The 15380-nt window shown below is 57.3% G+C and overlaps 7 protein-coding genes across 7 annotated transcripts; 4 read left to right on the forward strand and 3 right to left on the reverse strand.

Annotated features, from left to right (window-relative positions):
* On the reverse strand, nucleotides 1-1494 carry K452DRAFT_251486 (uncharacterized protein). The gene is made up of 3 exons (XM_033538217.1): nucleotides 1377-1494; nucleotides 1047-1308; nucleotides 1-963 (listed from the first exon to the last, which is right to left on the reverse strand). Exons 1-3 carry the CDS (start codon nucleotides 1387-1389, stop codon nucleotides 162-164), a joined length of 1077 nt encoding a protein of 358 aa, XP_033397219.1. The 5' UTR covers nucleotides 1390-1494; the 3' UTR covers nucleotides 1-161.
* Nucleotides 1495-1763: 269 nt separating this feature from the next.
* On the forward strand, nucleotides 1764-3655 carry K452DRAFT_272409 (uncharacterized protein; the record flags this gene model as incomplete). Its single annotated transcript, XM_033539090.1, has 3 exons — nucleotides 1764-2195; nucleotides 2405-2613; nucleotides 2662-3655. Exons 1-3 carry the CDS (start codon nucleotides 1923-1925, stop codon nucleotides 3653-3655), a joined length of 1476 nt encoding a protein of 491 aa, XP_033397220.1. The 5' UTR covers nucleotides 1764-1922.
* Nucleotides 3656-4554: 899 nt separating this feature from the next.
* K452DRAFT_298870 (glycoside hydrolase family 16 protein) lies at nucleotides 4555-6076 on the reverse strand (the record flags this gene model as incomplete). Its single annotated transcript, XM_033542161.1, has 6 exons — nucleotides 4555-4722; nucleotides 4836-5074; nucleotides 5205-5386; nucleotides 5481-5508; nucleotides 5559-5772; nucleotides 5831-6076. The coding sequence occupies 6 exons, from the start codon at nucleotides 6074-6076 to the stop codon at nucleotides 4555-4557; spliced, it is 1077 nt and encodes a 358-aa protein (XP_033397221.1).
* Nucleotides 6077-6838: 762 nt separating this feature from the next.
* K452DRAFT_40361 (uncharacterized protein) lies at nucleotides 6839-7772 on the reverse strand. Its single transcript, XM_033546622.1, has one exon. The coding sequence runs from the start codon at nucleotides 7636-7638 to the stop codon at nucleotides 6991-6993; it is 648 nt and encodes a 215-aa protein (XP_033397222.1). The 5' UTR covers nucleotides 7639-7772; the 3' UTR covers nucleotides 6839-6990.
* Nucleotides 7773-8590: 818 nt separating this feature from the next.
* On the forward strand, nucleotides 8591-9824 carry K452DRAFT_40363 (uncharacterized protein). Its single transcript, XM_033546623.1, has one exon. It carries the CDS (start codon nucleotides 8850-8852, stop codon nucleotides 9621-9623), a length of 774 nt encoding a protein of 257 aa, XP_033397223.1. The 5' UTR covers nucleotides 8591-8849; the 3' UTR covers nucleotides 9624-9824.
* A 200-nt stretch (nucleotides 9825-10024) lies between these two features.
* K452DRAFT_327152 (uncharacterized protein) lies at nucleotides 10025-10828 on the forward strand (the record flags this gene model as incomplete). The annotated part of the gene is made up of 2 exons (XM_033544893.1): nucleotides 10025-10134; nucleotides 10195-10828. 2 exons carry the CDS (start codon nucleotides 10025-10027, stop codon nucleotides 10826-10828), a joined length of 744 nt encoding a protein of 247 aa, XP_033397224.1.
* A 2521-nt stretch (nucleotides 10829-13349) lies between these two features.
* Nucleotides 13350-13708, forward strand: K452DRAFT_359242 (uncharacterized protein; the record flags this gene model as incomplete). The annotated part of the gene is made up of 1 exon (XM_033546248.1): nucleotides 13350-13708. A coding segment is annotated over exon 1 (165 nt), but the record flags the coding sequence as incomplete, so codon positions are not given.
* Nucleotides 13709-15380: the final 1672 nt, after the last annotated feature.

Below are 15380 nucleotides of genomic sequence, written 5' to 3' on the forward strand. Positions count from 1 at the left end.
AGAGGTAACGTAGTAGATTCAAATTCCGTACACGCATTGATATTTAGATAAAGGACGCCGCTATGCTAAACCGACAACAACACAACGCAAACGACTAGGGCAGCCAAAAGGCCGGTTTAGATTCCTTTCCTGCACGCATATCCCCGTTCTCTTATTCATACTTACAACTTCGGCTTGCTCACGATGCTCGCGCTGCCCTTGTTTATCCACTGCACGGCATCGCCGACCATCTCGTCGACAATGGCCTTGGCCGACTTGCGCTCGTTGACCACGGCCGCGGCCTTGCCCATGAGGAAAGGGCGCGCGTTGTCCATGGTCTCGTCGTCGAGGTCGTCGCCCAGCTTCTCCAGGTCGTGCTCGACGGGGATGACGCCCTTGGCCGTCAGGTCCTTGATCTCGTTCTGGCGGTTCGTCTCCCAGTCGTTGATGTAGGGGTTGTTGCGGACGCGCAGCGGGCGGCCGGTGAAGATGATGGTGCGGACGTTGTCGTCGAAGCCGGCGGTGCGCACGGCGTCCTGGTGCGCCTTGGGCGCGCCCGCCTCCTCCGACAGCACGAAGCGCGTGCCGACCCAGACGGCGCTGGCGCCGAGCATGAGCGCCGACGCGACCGTCTGCCCGTTGAAGATGCCGCCGGCCGCAATGACCTGCACAGGCTTGCCCGTCATGGGGCTCGTCTTGCCCGCGCACAGCTTGGCCACCGTCGGGATCAGGATCGTCGTGGGCACGTCGCCCGTGTGGCCGCCGCCCTCGCCGCCCTGCGCGCAGATGAGGTCCACGCCCAGGTCCAGGCACTTTTGCACGTGCTTGGGGTGTCCGATCATGTTCATGTACAGGATCCCGGCTTTGTGGAGGCGCTCGACGACGTGCTTGGGCGGCACGCCCACGGCGCTGACGAACAGCTTCGCGCCGCTGTCGATGATGATGGTGACGAGCTCGTCGAGCTTTCCCTTCGTATAGTCGTAGCTACAAAAAACGTCCCACGTCAGCTGATGCTCACCACACGCCTGCTCGTTTGTGCAAATACGACCGTAGGAGCAGCGACTCACTTGGTCTTGCGCGCGCTGCCGCCGACCTGCGGCAGCAGCAGATCGACGCCAAAGGGCGCCTTCTTGTCCTGCAGGTAGCTCTTGAGCTCGGCAATCTGCTCGCGCAGCATGTCCGGGGTGTAGCCCACGCCGCCGATGACGCCCAGGCCGCCGGCGTTGGTGACGGCGGCGGCAAGCTTGGGGCCCGCGGCGACGTTCATGCCGGCGAGGAGGACCGGGTGGTTAATGCCGAGGAGGTCGGTCGTCGTGGTACGGAGCTGCTCTGTGGGCGGGCGAATAATGGGTTAGCGGGGGGCGTGCGGGCATGTGAATGTGGCGATGGTGACGTACGAGGAGAGGCCATGGTTGCGGTTGCGGTTGCGGTGGTGGTGGTGTCGTGAGAGGGATGGTCGTGAACGTGTCGAGGGAATAGGAGGAGGACGGCAGGGGTTAAAAAGTCGTGGGCAGCGCAAACTGGGGTGAGATGCGAGAGGCCTCGGCCGTACAAGGCGGAGAAGCTGCCCGTCGGCGCTCGTGAGCCGAGGCATCGCACCACAAAGGAAGGAACCGCCCACACGTGCCATCTTCCCCGGATTCGATGGGAGATGGATTAGATTCGATAGATTCGATAGATTCGATAGATTAGATTAGATGCTTTTGGTCCCGTCTTACTCATCAAAATCTCTGCCTTTCCCAATCCGCCACCACCATCCCATGCCGCCACCCGATATGCTGACACTCCTTCGCTGTTCCTCTCTTTTGCGCGCTTCCACCTTCCTATCATGTCCTGCGTCTCGGCGTGTCAGCTTCCGCTCCTCAGCTAGCACCTTGTCCCTCTCACGCCTCTCATCATCATTATCACCACCACCACCGTCCGTGCAAAAACGGCCCGCCCCCATGCGCACGCAAAACGGCAGCGTCAACGGGACTTCTCCCCGCCGCTATGTGTCCAATGGCACCGCCGCTACTCTAGTCTCCAACGGCTCGCGGCCTCACCGCGCCTTTGTCGCCCTAGGCAGCAATCTCGGCGACCGTCTGGAATGGATCGAGCGCGCGTGCCGTGCCCTCGAGGCTCAGGACGACGTCCGCATCCTGCGCACTAGCGGCCTCTGGGAGACCAAGGCCATGTACTACGAGGCCCAGGACCACTTCATCAATGGCGCTTGCGAGGTGAGGAGACCTTTTGCTTGCCTCTCGTCATGCCGTAAATTTCTTATGCTTCTTTTTCCCTGTTCGTCTGCTGGTATACTTTGCGTTCCTGTCCTGGCAATTGGTTATCTCGTTCTTGTGTCCCGTGTTTGTACTCCATGGCTTTGCCAGCACTCAATGGATGATTGCCTTTGTATCCGCGTCCCTGACAGTGACATGAACTCGTGCAGATCGAGACGTCGTTGGACCCGATGCAGCTTCTGGACCGGCTGCAGAGCATAGAGAACGAGCTCGGCCGGGTCAAGATCATCGACAAGGGCCCGCGCAACATCGACCTGGACATTCTGCTCTACGACGCCCAAGTCATTGAGAACGAGCGTCTCATCGTCCCGCACAAGCTGATGCTCGAGCGCGAGTTTGTCCTCCGCCCGCTTTGCGAGTAAGGACGACTTCCTGGAAATGCCCTTTTCGTCACTGACACGGCCAGCCTGATCCCCGACGCCGAGTTGCCCACCGTCGCCGGCACTCTGGCGCAACACCTCGCGCGCGTGAAGCCGGCCGACCCGCCCCTATCGACCATGACGCCGCTGGCGCCGGGCCTGGCGCCCCTGTCCGCCCTGCAGAGCAACCGCCGCACGCACGTCATGTCTATCCTGAACGTGACGCCGGACTCGTTCTCAGACGGTGGGCTCCACGTCCCCGCGGCGCTGGACCCCAACTCCCCAGAAGCGCTCGCCCTCCTCGCCGACACCATCCGCGCGCACATCGCCGCCGGCGCCACCATCCTCGACATCGGCGGCCAGTCGACCCGCCCCGGCGCCCCGCAAGTCAGCCCCCAAGAAGAGCTCGCCCGCATCCTGCCCGCGCTGCGCCTGCTGCGCACGATGCCCGAAGCCCGCAACGTCGCCATAAGCATCGACACGTACCGCGCGAGCGTCGCCGCCGCCGCCATCCCCGCCGGCGCCCACATCATCAACGACGTCTCCGCCGGCCTGCTCGACCCGGACCTCCTCCCCACCGTCGCCCGCCTCGGCTGCTCCGTCTGCCTCATGCACATGCGCGGCACGCCGGCCACGATGACGCAGCTAACAGACTACCCCGCGGGCGTCCTCGCAGGCGTGGAAGCCGAACTCGCCCTACGCCTGCGCGCCGCCGAGCAAGCCGGCATCCGCCGCTGGCGCATCATCCTGGACCCAGGGATCGGGTTCGCAAAAACGCAGCAGCAGAACCTGGAACTCTTGCGCCGGCTGCCGGAGCTGCGGCAAGCGACGCCGTTCAGCGGCTTGCCGTGGCTGGTCGGCAGTAGTCGGAAGGGCTTTATTGGTCAGGTTACTGGCGTCAAGGAACCCAGGGAGAGGGTCATGGGGACGGGGGTGACGGTTGCGGCGGCGGTGATGGGCGGGGCTGATGTCGTTAGGGTGCATGATGTGCGGCCGATGGTGGAGGCGGTGAGGATGGCCGAGGCGGTTTGGCGCGTGTGATGGGGGAGGGGGGGTGGGGGAAAGAAGGAAGAGGAGGGGGGAAGGGGGAAGAGTAGAGTATAGACATAGAGACACGTCCCGCAACATTGTAATGTCCTGCTTGAGAGAGAAAAGTTTAAGTTTAACCTATTAGTTTTAGGGTTTAGAATAGAAAGGGAGACTTCAACGTCTAGGTATAGGTATATAAGACTAAACTTATCAAATAACGAAACACTCTTTTATATACCTTTATATATATACTCTAACGCTACCCCACCTAACTAAGCCCAGCCACTACTGTTACTATAACTATCTAAAAATTAATAACCCTTTAGACCGTAGGCGTATATATACTATATATATATATATATAGCTACCCTAACTCCTCTCTTTCCCTTCCTTCCCTTATATAGTAACTATACCTAACTATACCTCTAACCTCGTACTCCGAAACGCGTACCAATAGCGTAGGCGTAGGTATAGGCGTACGTAGATAGGGTTTTATAGGTAGGTAGTATACTAGTACTTAGGTACTGCTAGGGCTTTGGGAGGAGGGGGGGAAAGAGAAAAGGCGTAGGTAGTAGTAATAGTATTAGTAGGGATTTTTTTCTTTTTTTTTAATATATATATATATATATATATATATATATATATATATATATATATATATATATATATATATTTATAAATATATACGTAGATATGACCACCTACTAAAGAAAGAAAAAAAAAAAAAAAAAAACACTATTAGAACCTTGTAACTATTCGTGTATAAAACCGAATCCTGTTAATGATAATAAGGTAGTAACGATTGATAAAGCTATACTCTCTATACCGCACCACCCTCTCCTCTCCTCTCCTCCTTCTCCTCTTCTACTCTTCCCCGACCCACCACCCATCTACCATCAACCCCACCCTCCCTAAACGCCATAAACCTTGAGCGAATTAACCAACCAATACGCGTCGGCAAACGCGCCGGGGTCATTCGCGACATAGTCGACGCAAGATGCCCTGCCCGTAACGCCCGCGCACCCCCCACTGGCCCACACGGCCCCCGCCCACTGCCCGCAGAACGTCGTGTCGAAGACCTAGGTGTGCAGCACCCATTATCAGCAAGTGTGTTCACAATTCACAACACAACCCCAATCCCCAATCCCGCAATTAAGAAGAAAGCCAGAGAGACAGAGATGCGAGCACTCACGACGCTGTTCCCACTAATGTAGTCATCAAAGCTGCACCCATTGCAGTGAAAATGCGCCATCGGGGTCCCCCACCCCAGGGGCACCGGGCTGCCCTGTCTGATATCGTTTGGCACGGCCGAAGCCGGCCAGTACCAGTGCTGGATACTGCCTGCGTTCCAGAAGGAGGCGTAGACGCCGCCGCCGGCCGCGTTGAACGCGCTGCCAATTGTGTTGGCCGTGGTGCTTGTGGTGCTGCAGCCTGGGGCGAGGAACGTGTTTAGTCATGACGAGACGAGACAGAAGAGGCGGCGGGGGTGGTGAGGAGGAGCGGGAGGGTTTTTGGGGAGTAGAAGGGGGGGAGGTTGGGGTTGGGGTTAAAGCACACGCACCGTCGTACGCGCTGTTGGCATTACAGTTCGTCTGCACCAGCGTCCCCGTCTGCCCGCCCTCGCCGACATCGACGTTGCACCCCGCCCGCGTGTGCAGCGTCATCTGGTTCCGGGCCTGCTGGTTCACACCCTCGATGATGTCGATCTCGCCGTTATTGGGCCAGTTGGGGCCGACGAGCCAGCTGCGCCGCCCCGTTATTGCGTCAGTATGCCTCTGCTACTCACCTACCTATACAGGTATGTTTTATATTTGAGGGATAGGGAGGGGGCACTCACTATGCGGGCCACGTGCCGCAGATGCTGCCTGCAGCCTGTTAGCGTCAACCACAGTGGGACTTGCTGTTTCGTACGTACCAGGCATGTGCGCCAAGTCCAGAATAAACAACCCATGCTTAAACGCCGCTTTGCTCTGAATACGCACGCTGGGCCGCCCCGGGCCGGCCGTGTTCATCGTGTTCGTGTGGTCCACGCCCATGTACACCTGCCCGTTCTGGATCCTATACAGCCCTCGCGCCTGCGCGTCCGCCTGCGAGAGGTAGTTTACGAAGCCGCCCGTTGGGTCCCTTGTCTGTATGCGGCGTGAGTGGGGGAGTAGGATGAGATGAAAGACTTGAAGGTCCACACACCCCAAGTGCCTGCACAGCAAAAACGTCAAACCAGTTCGACGCATCATACGTCGCCGTAAGGCTGTATGCCTGCGCCGCCAGTGGCGTCTGCACGTCGAGCAGAATCGTGTGCTCGGTCCCGCCCGAAGAAGCTTCCCCGTCTGCCCCGACAAACGGCGCGTAGCCCGCTGTCGTGTTGTCGTACGCGGATGCCACTCCGGCAGCAGCAGCCAGAAGGGCCGGGACAAGGGATCGCGCGCGCGGCATGTGTGCGGGAGCGCGTGGGTACCGTGAAAGCGGGTCGAGTTGTAGATGGCTGGGTACTTCCTCGCAAGTGCCGGCAGTCTCAGCAGGACGGCCAGGGAATGCAAAATACGTCTCGTGTAAAAGAACCACCCAGGTAAATAAAACCCGTAGCCAGTCTGTCAGTCTGCACAGATGCGCAGCACCTGCCTCCGCGCTTTATACCGGTCCCAGCGGCGCGCCCAAGAGGACGCGGAGAGACATTGCCAGCGCTTTCAGGCGCCGCGGCGACACCTCCTCCGCCTTTGCCCCAGCCTGTCCCAGTCGCCATGTCAGGGACTCCAGGGCTTCCACGCCATGTGCGACGTGGATTCTGGCGTCTCGATTGAACGTCGTCACAGTGACAGCGTCAGAGCCTCATAGGGCTGGTGCGACGGCGCGTGGGAGGGTCGTGGTGTCTCAAGTAGGCGGTGTGCCGTGCCTAGGTGCTGGGTGCCGGATGGTCATGTTGTTGTTAGTATCCTGGATGCTGGGTCGCGTGTTTGATGCGGCAGACAGTGTGGGGTGCGGGGTGGGCTGTCACATTGGGAGACATGGCGGGTCTGGAAGGGGCGGCGGTGAGGAGTTTGATTAGGCGTCTTGAATTTGATGTGATGGAAAGCTGGCCAGTACTTGGCGACAGGACCTTGTGGATGAGTTTTTCACGGAGAGTACTGCCTGCATCATTTGCCTTGCGCCTTTGGCACTGCCAAGGAGATGAGATGACATTTGCGATGATTGTGATAAGTCGAAAGACGAGACCTCAGTTGATGGGTGGGAAAAAGTATTTTGTATACGTAGAGATCGATCATTGGAGTCAAGGAAAAAGGCGGTAAAATGAAAAAAAGGAAAACAGAGAGACAAGGCGGCGACGGCGTGCCCGAATGAGACTGGCTGCTTCAATAAAGCAAGCATAAGCAGAAAATGTCTTGAGCGTGACTGAAGAAAAGCGCACGTGAATTGGGACGTGAAAAACAGAGAGCAGCGATCGACCTGGCATTAGCCGGAGAGAAAAGGATTCCCTCTGGCCTATAACATGGGTCAGGGCAGATGCGGGATGATGTTGGCATGTGACGAGTGAGACGGTGGTTGTTGGGACCGGTTAGTCTTGGAAGGTCGCTGGAAACGAATCTGAGTGGCCGTCGGGAAATTGCGCGCCGGCCCGCGTGAGAAGCCACATACATAAGCCGTAACCTAGAGCTTGTTTGATGCCACCTTCTATTTTGGAGAAGGCGCAGCAACGCCGACCGCCAACCCGGGAGGATGTTCGCGCTGCTGCTGTGTGAGCCTGATATGCCGTGCTTCGCCAGCAGAGAGATGCGGCGCAGGGGAAAAGGATGAATGGAGAAGGGCGTGATGGTGTGAATGACGAGATGCGGGGAAGCGGTGGTGTTGAGTCTCGGACGAGGTGGCGGGCCGACGATGACGGCCTGAGCCAACCTCTCTGGTATCACAAGGCAAGCAGACCTGCCAGCCTGACCCAACTTCAGCCTCGCACGTAAAACTGCCATCTCCCTGACGCCCTCGTATACACGTCCCGTCCTCATGCGGTTGGTCGCTCCCTTCTACAACAGACCCTGATACAGCAGCTCACCTGCCGCAGCCTCTCGCTTTCCTCGCCCGAAAACGCCACCTGCCTCGTTAGCAGCTCGACGTGCAGCGCGCGCGTCGTCATCACCAATTCTCTCAGTTTTGCAACGTCCGCTTCTCGCTTCGCACCGGAATCGCATTGCCGTATGCGCATGTCGCAGACGCCTCGCCGTCACGATGCGCACATTCTTATCCGTACCCACCTACCGTTGCTCTCGCATCACCTATCGGCTCCGGACAGCGGGTCCGATGACTCCAACATCCCAAGGACCATCTCCTCGGTCCAAAGGCTTGGTTGTTTCCTGGCGCGATCGAGAGGAAAAGTAGAATCCCGCGGTGCCGATGGGGAGCTTCCTGCGCATGAGACGTCGATGTGCATCTGGAATCGTCCGGAGTCCGTCGGGGACGGCTGACACGCCATATGCAGGTCGACGTGATGCTGGCGATGGCCGAGGAAGATGGCTGGCTGAGCTGAACGGAAAAAGAGGCATCTCGGGCATGGTAGTGTTGGAGTTTTCCAGCACTAATGAGTCTCGATCGCTCGCGTCGGGCTGGATTTTGTTCTTCTGACGACAAGAGTGGAATCCTTGTGCGTCATCCTCGGAGGAAGAGGTTGTTATGGAGTCGCGGCGATTCTCGTCGAGAGGCATTTTCCGCAAGGGCGTCGTCCGGCTGCTTATGACGCAGCGAAGTGGGCATCCTCCGCAAAATGTGGCGATCTCGACGCTTTTCCTTCAGGTGCATCCGAAGTCTGGCCTGGGGGTCATCTGGGTGAAACGCCGTTGGCGGGGTGCAATTGGCCCGGCGCGCCGTTTCTGGGCTTCCCGAGCGACGTAAGCGTGCATGCGGAGCCGGAACGGTGTGCGCAGCTACTCGGACGCCGTCTTTTGGTGGCGAGGAACTTTTCGTGAGGACAGAAGGCCAAGCGGCGTAGTCGGGCGTCTCAGGGTCGCGGGCACCATCAGTGGTAGAATGGGAGGGGGGAAAGCCGGCGAGGGGAAGTGTGGGCGGCGGGGCGGGAGGGCCCTCGATCCAGGCACCAGGCACAGACACCAAAAGGCACAGACACGCTGGCTCTCACTGCTCAGCACGCTCAGGCACAAGGCACACTCAGGCACACGCAGGCACCAGGCACCACACGGCACCGCGCAGCTGCACAGGCCAGGCAATGGAAGGCCCAAGGAATGGAAGCGCCGACGCATGGCCGGGGGAACAAAGGCATGCTTCTTGTGCAGCGCACCTCCCACGTGGCGCACGCTGCTGCAGAACCATGGTATGGCCGCGACTTGGCAACGGCAATCTCGACCACAGTTTTTTCGTCTTTTTTTTTTTCTTTTCTGTTGGACAGAGTTTTCCGGGGCGCGACGGGGGAGTACGGGGAGCACGGGGAGCACGGAGACGCCGGCCCATTTTGGCGCGTCACGTGCAGGCGCTAAGTGTGGAGCCGGTGTCACGTGAGCGGGCGGTACCTGACTATCGCGATTCGCGCACCCAATGGGCTGGGCGGCTGCTCCTTCCGCTTGCGCCGATGCAGCCCGCCAGCCTTGCCGGCCATTCTGGAAGGGAGACGACGCCAGCCGCGCGCCGTGAAGAAGCGCGCGCCCTCACTCTCCTCAACTGCACCCTGCGGCATCCTGCCCGCCCGGCTCTCGTGTCATGTCTCGCCGTCTGCCATCTGTCAGCTGCGGTGTGCCAACCTGCAGCCCTCAGGCAGCGGCACCAGCATGGGCACCAGCAGCAGCAGCGGCAGCAGTCAGCCCCCAGCTGCCACCTCTCAGGCCGCCGTGCAACAACACATACTTACTACAATAGGTGCCTGAACATCATCTGGCGATGTGCAGCGCCGTCGGATCAGCCAGCATCTCCTGCCGCCGCTAGGGCGACCCGCCAGCCACTTCGGTCGGTCGAACCCATTCGATGCGCTAACATTGGCCGCCGCTGAGCCCTTGCCATCTACCCACCACGCCTCCTTTTCCTCCCATTCGCTGCGCATCCTCGTCGCGCCGCGTGTTTGCCCACTTCGCAGCCGGCTTGAGGGATTCGTCATCTCCATCCACTGAGTCCAGGCCGCCGCCATGGTCCCTCCCGCTGTTCACCTTGCCTCTCCTTAATTAGCCGCTCGCATCTCTGGTTGTTATTTCTAGCACCCTCCTCCCCCGTCTTCAGCTGCTTTGTCTTGTCGCCCAAGGGTAGTCGCATCATTCTTTTAAGCGTATTACCTTGCCGTGTTTGCAGTCTCTCTCTCTAAACTACAGACCTCGGTCCTACTCTCTCTTTAAAAGACAACTCAAGACAACACACTTGCTTTCGCAAACCCCTTCAATCTCCAGCCAATCAATCAAGATGCGTTTCTCTTCCATCGCTCTCGCTGCCGTTGCCGCCGGCACTGCCTTTGCTGGCAACCACAACCACGCTCGTCTCCACAAGACGCACAAGCCCCGTGCTTCTACTCCGTAAGTCCTATGCCCCACATGTCATATATCAAACAAAGCAAATTCTAACATATAACCCAGTGCTGAGGTCGAGAAGCGCGGTCTGATCCTTGACGCCATTCACGAGGCCGAGATCATCACCCTTGGTCTGATCTCCGCCGGCATCAACTCCCTCGACGGCACCGACGCCGACGTATGGGTTGGTGACAACGGCCAGTACACCAACGACTTCATCAACCAGGGTGACGACGACGTCGTCGTTGTCATCTGGGGCCCTGCTGCCTCCTGGGTCAACGTCGATGCTCCCCTCGTCACGGCCACGGTCAAGGCGGGCTCCAACACGACCGTCTCCTTCAAGGACGGTGCCAGCGGCGCCTGGGCCGTCATCTACAAGGACACGGAGCTCGTCAACGGCCAGATCTCGGAGACGTGGGGTGAGTACACGTTTGGCGAGTGGGGTGTCGTTGACGTCTCTCGCGAGGTCAACATGAACGGCCACAGCATGGCCATCCACGGCCCCAAGTGCATCTCGGACATGGACACGTGCGTGTTCAAGTGCAAGGGCGACGCCGCCAACTGCTGGCAGGAGTACGAGCTCGTCAACTGCGAGAACGGCTCCCAGGAAGGCGCCACCAACGGCCTGTCGTACGGCGCGCCGTCGGGTGGCTGCGGTGGCATGGGCAGCAGCGCCGCGCTCAAGACTTACATCAACTAAGCAACGAACAACGGGGTTTGAGGGCAAACGGAAATAGACGCACTGGGGGTGGGGGAAAGATAGAAGCTTTTGACGGATACGCCTCTTCTTGTTTTATATTTGATGGATATACCAGAGCCTTTTCTTTCAGGAGGGGGCTGCTGCTTGTCGCGATAGATAATCGACTCCGATCACGCACGCGTGTGTGGGTCGGCTGTCTGCTATATACCCTTTTCTTCGAAATACATATATATATACAACAATGACGATATTACTGCTACTGCTACTGCTACTACTTATTTTTTGTATTTATGTACGTACGGATTGTGTATAGAGTGGAACGATGATGGGGCGCGCCTGCTTTGCTATCTCTCTCTCGGTCCCTATCGTTCAGATCTTGAGAATCTGAGTCTGAGTTTGAGTTCAGTGCGGCAGTCCGCGACCCGAGCAGCAGAGTCGGCAAATGAACAAGCAGGTGAGGTGATGGCGGCGTGATGCTGATGCTGGTGCTGGTGCTGTGGGCGTTAGTGGGCGTGTTAGGTGGCGCGCATCCGGACTCAGACGCCTGCGAATAGACGGAGGGGAGACGCATGTCGCTCAGCCTCACTCAGCCTCGTCCTCCTCAGTTCAATTCAATTCAATTCAATCACACACAGACACACAGGGTCTCAGCCTCGTCAGCCTCGTCAGCTGCGCGTCGTAACGCACAATCTAACTACCTAATCCGTAGCTCATTTCATTTCATTTCCTTTTTAGCTAGCTACCGCGTTTATTTCATTTCCTGCAGGATTTAAGGATTTAAGGATTTAGACTTTGCTTTTCGGGGGAGCGCGATCGGTCTGTGGGATTTGAGATTGGAGATTTGCGAGGGATTGGAGATTGGAGATTGGAGATTGCACCCCGGATCCTCCGGGCTCCGGCTGGCGGCCGGTTCCTTTCAAGGGTTGTGTGGGCTGTGTGGGTTGTGTGGTAGGGGTTGGGAGACCGTAGGCGTGGGATTGGGATTGGGGGTTGAGAGCGAGGGGAGGATGCTTGGTTGCGGATGCTTGGGGTGGGCACGTGGGGGTTGGAATGGAGGGGTAATGGGGTGTGGTGGTGGTTGTTGAGTTAAGGTTTTTGTGGTTTTTATTTTTATTTTATTTTTATTTATTTATTTATTTTTTTTTTAAAAAAAAAAAAGTATGTAAGGCGAGTCTGCGCTGCGCTGTTTCCCTCTTCCCTCTTCTGTGTGTATGTACGCGCGCGCGAAGAAGGTCAGGAAGAAGAGCGCGCGCGTACTACGTGCAGCGTACGCCAGACAACGCGAATATTCTCAAGACAGCGCCACGCGCGCGCGACCCGGCAGCCCTGCTCCCCTCCCCCATGAATCTCACCGGAAGCAAGAGTCTACTGTAGCCCAGCCCGAGCCCAGCCCGCCCATCGCAGACCGGCGCCCATCAACCACCATCATCACCCACCGCACCCTCGCATCCGATCCGATCCAAGCTCCCTCCTCCGGCCACCCGGCTCAGGCAAGCACCGCAACTGCAAGCACCCACCCACTGCGGAGGCTGCTCCTCTGACTCGCTCGCGATCGATTGTTTCAGGAGACGGACGGACGCGGCGCAGGGGCCTGCCTCTGCCTGCTCGAGCCTTGGGGGGCCGAACGCGAAAGAAACACTCTCACACACCCACGCGCCCGCCCACGGTCCCCCCAACCTGTCCGCGCCTTGGGCCCTTGGCTGTCGGACCTTGGCGTGTGCTTGGCTCGGACCTCTCCTGGCACCCGGGCGGGAGCGTTCGGAGCTCGGAGGCGGTGGGTGCGGACGCGAGCGGCCTGGCGGGCGGGGGGTGCGCGTAAGAAACTTGGTTTTAGGGTTATGCGTGCGCGTGCGAGCAGAGTTTTTGTGTGCTGTGTGCTGGTGGGTGGCCGTGTTAGACCTACCTACGGACTTAGGGTATGTAAATGTGTGACACGGTGCGGCCCGCACGGGGGTGCGATACGAGATAGGTACGTAGGAGATAGGGATTTTATCGGGGGATGGGGAGGGGAGGTGTGTCGTCACTGCTTGTGAGGATTGTCGTTGGTGGGTGGAGGGTGTTGGGGTGGGAATTTGAACTGTACGCAGAATGAGTGTGGAATCGTTGGGAGGAAAGAGCTTGGGATAAAAGGTCGAAGGCAGGGCAGAAGGATGAGGTATAACATGGTGGGGAGGTGAGTAGGAAGAATGCCTGATTAGGAAGTTTACATTAGGTGAGTCGGCTTTTGGAAAGGTGGACGAGTTACTAAAGTAAGTCTCTCTCAACTACTTCCTCTACGTTCACCTGTCACACACCATTTCATTCAACTTCTTTCAGTCAAACAGCGAATCACTTAAGCCGTTTACCCATCACCCCACCACCCGTCATCAAACTCTAAACCCTAAACCTTAAACCCCAACCTCGGCAACTATCCCACCCATCCCGTACCCCCTCGTATCCAGCACTCGTATCTCAAGCGCATCACGCAACCCTAAGCCATGCCACCTTATCGCTTAACCACCTCCAACCCGTGTGCAGCTTCCTCCGCGACGTCCCTGCCGCTCCCGCGCTACGCCGTGCCGCGGCAAAGAGTGAGAGAGAGAGAGAGAAAGAAAAAGAAGCTAACTCGGCACACCTCATCGCCAGACCGGTAGGCAGGCACACGCGTCCGCCAAACATGCGGTGAGGGCAAAAAGGGGCAGGAGGGACGACAGCCAGGCCAGCCGCTGAAGCTCCATGCCTCCAGAGGCACGCCAGCTGCGCGCACAGAGAGCGTCGGCTGGACCGCGATCGCCTTGCCGGCCGAGGATAGCCGCTCGCTGCGCGATGTTACAATATGCTCGAAGCTTCTGCCGCGTAGCGAAGCGAGGAGAGAGAAAGAGGGGGGACCAAGTGCGTGCGGGCGTGCGGACGGGCCGTCGTCAATGTCATCGTGTGATAGTCAGGCACACTGCACGCGCAGGTAGGTGTTGGGCGAGGTGGCTCGTACGGCTATAATATAAATAAGAGCAGCGCGGACATCGGTGGGGGTGATCGCGGCGCGTGCGCGGATGATGTATAGATATATTTGATAGACGCACTTGCCTCTATATTGCGGACGGACTCATGCCCGGAATAGTAACTGAATTGGTGCTATGGCGATTGGCTGGTTGTCGTTACTCTTCTCGCCTAGTACTTTATTGCCTGATGCCTCTGAGCGAAGGTAGGGTTGTACATGGCTATTTCGGCATAGGTAAAGGTAATAGTAGATTCGCTTTCATATTTACCGGACTTGTCTTTCCCCTTGCTCTTCTTTATTATTCTTTTCTTCTTCTTCTTCTTCTTCTTCTTCTTCTTCTTCCTCTTTTATTCTCTATTCTTTCCTTCCTCGCTCTTCCTCTCCTCATCGCCCCCACCACCACGCGCACCACGCGCGCCGCTCACAACACGCATCCCAATCTCCCCCACAGCACCACACACGGTGAGCAGCCCTCCCCAGGCCCTACCTATCAACCACGCCATACCGCGCCCGCATGCACCAACCATCCAAGCAGCGCACGAGCAGCCCGCCCGCGATCCCCCCATCCGCCCGGCTTTAAAGCCCTCCGCAGAGCTACCCCGCGCGCTCCTTCCCTCTTCTCGTCTCTTCCTCACGCACGCGCGCTCCCACACACGTAAGCATAGCGTGTCCATCTCGCTGCCTACCGAACGGTAAGACCATCTAGCGAAAAGAGAAGCTCTTAACCGAAAAGAAAGCCCGTCTAGCGAAAGAGATGCCTAGCCGAGAGTACCTCCTATAGAAGCGAAAGCAGATCCAGAAACTCGGCCTAAGAATAGAACAACATGCTATTTTGGGACGCGGCGTCTGAGCGCGGGGTGTGCGAGATGAGGGGTTTGTTTGCGTGCTGAGTGGTGGGAAGGGGGGCGGGAAAGGGGCAGCGTTGGGTTGGAGTTTTGTTTGGGTTGTTCGCGGTTCTTTTTCTCTCTTTCTCTGTATCGTGTACTGCTCTAACGCTTTCTTGTATAGAATATCTCGTTCTGGTTTCTGTATTAACTCTAGCTATCTCGTCGTACCTAGAACTCGAGACATCTTTAGCCTACCTTACCTTTTATACTAATATAAGGAGGAGGCTACCTATCTTGCTTTACCTTTAGTAGCGGAGGGTAAGTAACTATATAAAGTAGAAGGTCTGCAGAATTAACGGTTTTATCGAATAAATATAAGAGAAAGAGGATAGGTTAGTAGTAGGTTTTTGTGAAGCTGGGCGCAAGGAATTGGACGCCGCTTGTCCTCCTAAATTACTACTACCTATAGAGGTATATATGCTGCTATCTAAAAGAATACGTTTTCTCTTTAAGATCCTTATTCCCTTGCAGTGGATAAACGTGTGGTGTAAGGGGTAAGGCTGTAGTGTAATAACTGACTGTAATAAGGCTGAAAAACCGAGAGTTATCGGAGTGATCCTGGCTGACAGTTTTCTATAGGTGAATATACGAGTTACTTTCTTTTTCTAGACCTAGCTATTGAACTCAAGAGACTCAAGCTTTGGTTTAAAACACCGTAGGCCGCTTAAGACAAGCTTAGATGCTAGGA

The sequence above is a fragment of the Aplosporella prunicola genome (assembly GCF_010093885.1).
Source record: "Aplosporella prunicola CBS 121167 unplaced genomic scaffold K452scaffold_14, whole genome shotgun sequence".
In the NCBI taxonomy this organism is placed as follows: domain Eukaryota; kingdom Fungi; phylum Ascomycota; class Dothideomycetes; order Botryosphaeriales; family Aplosporellaceae; genus Aplosporella; species Aplosporella prunicola.

Excerpts from the sequence above, each read along its gene's own strand:
- K452DRAFT_251486 (XM_033538217.1), bottom strand. Across the intron at positions 964-1,046 it reads GGCAGCGCGCGCAAGACCAA|CTACGACTATACGAAGGGAA; the intron begins GTGAGTCGCTGC and ends CGTTTTTTGTAG.
- K452DRAFT_40363 (XM_033546623.1), top strand. The coding sequence starts at position 8,850 with ATGGAAGGCCCAAGGAATGGAAGCGCCGACGCATGGCCGGGGGAACAA.
- K452DRAFT_40361 (XM_033546622.1), bottom strand. The coding sequence starts at position 7,638 with ATGAGGACGGGACGTGTATACGAGGGCGTCAGGGAGATGGCAGTTTTA.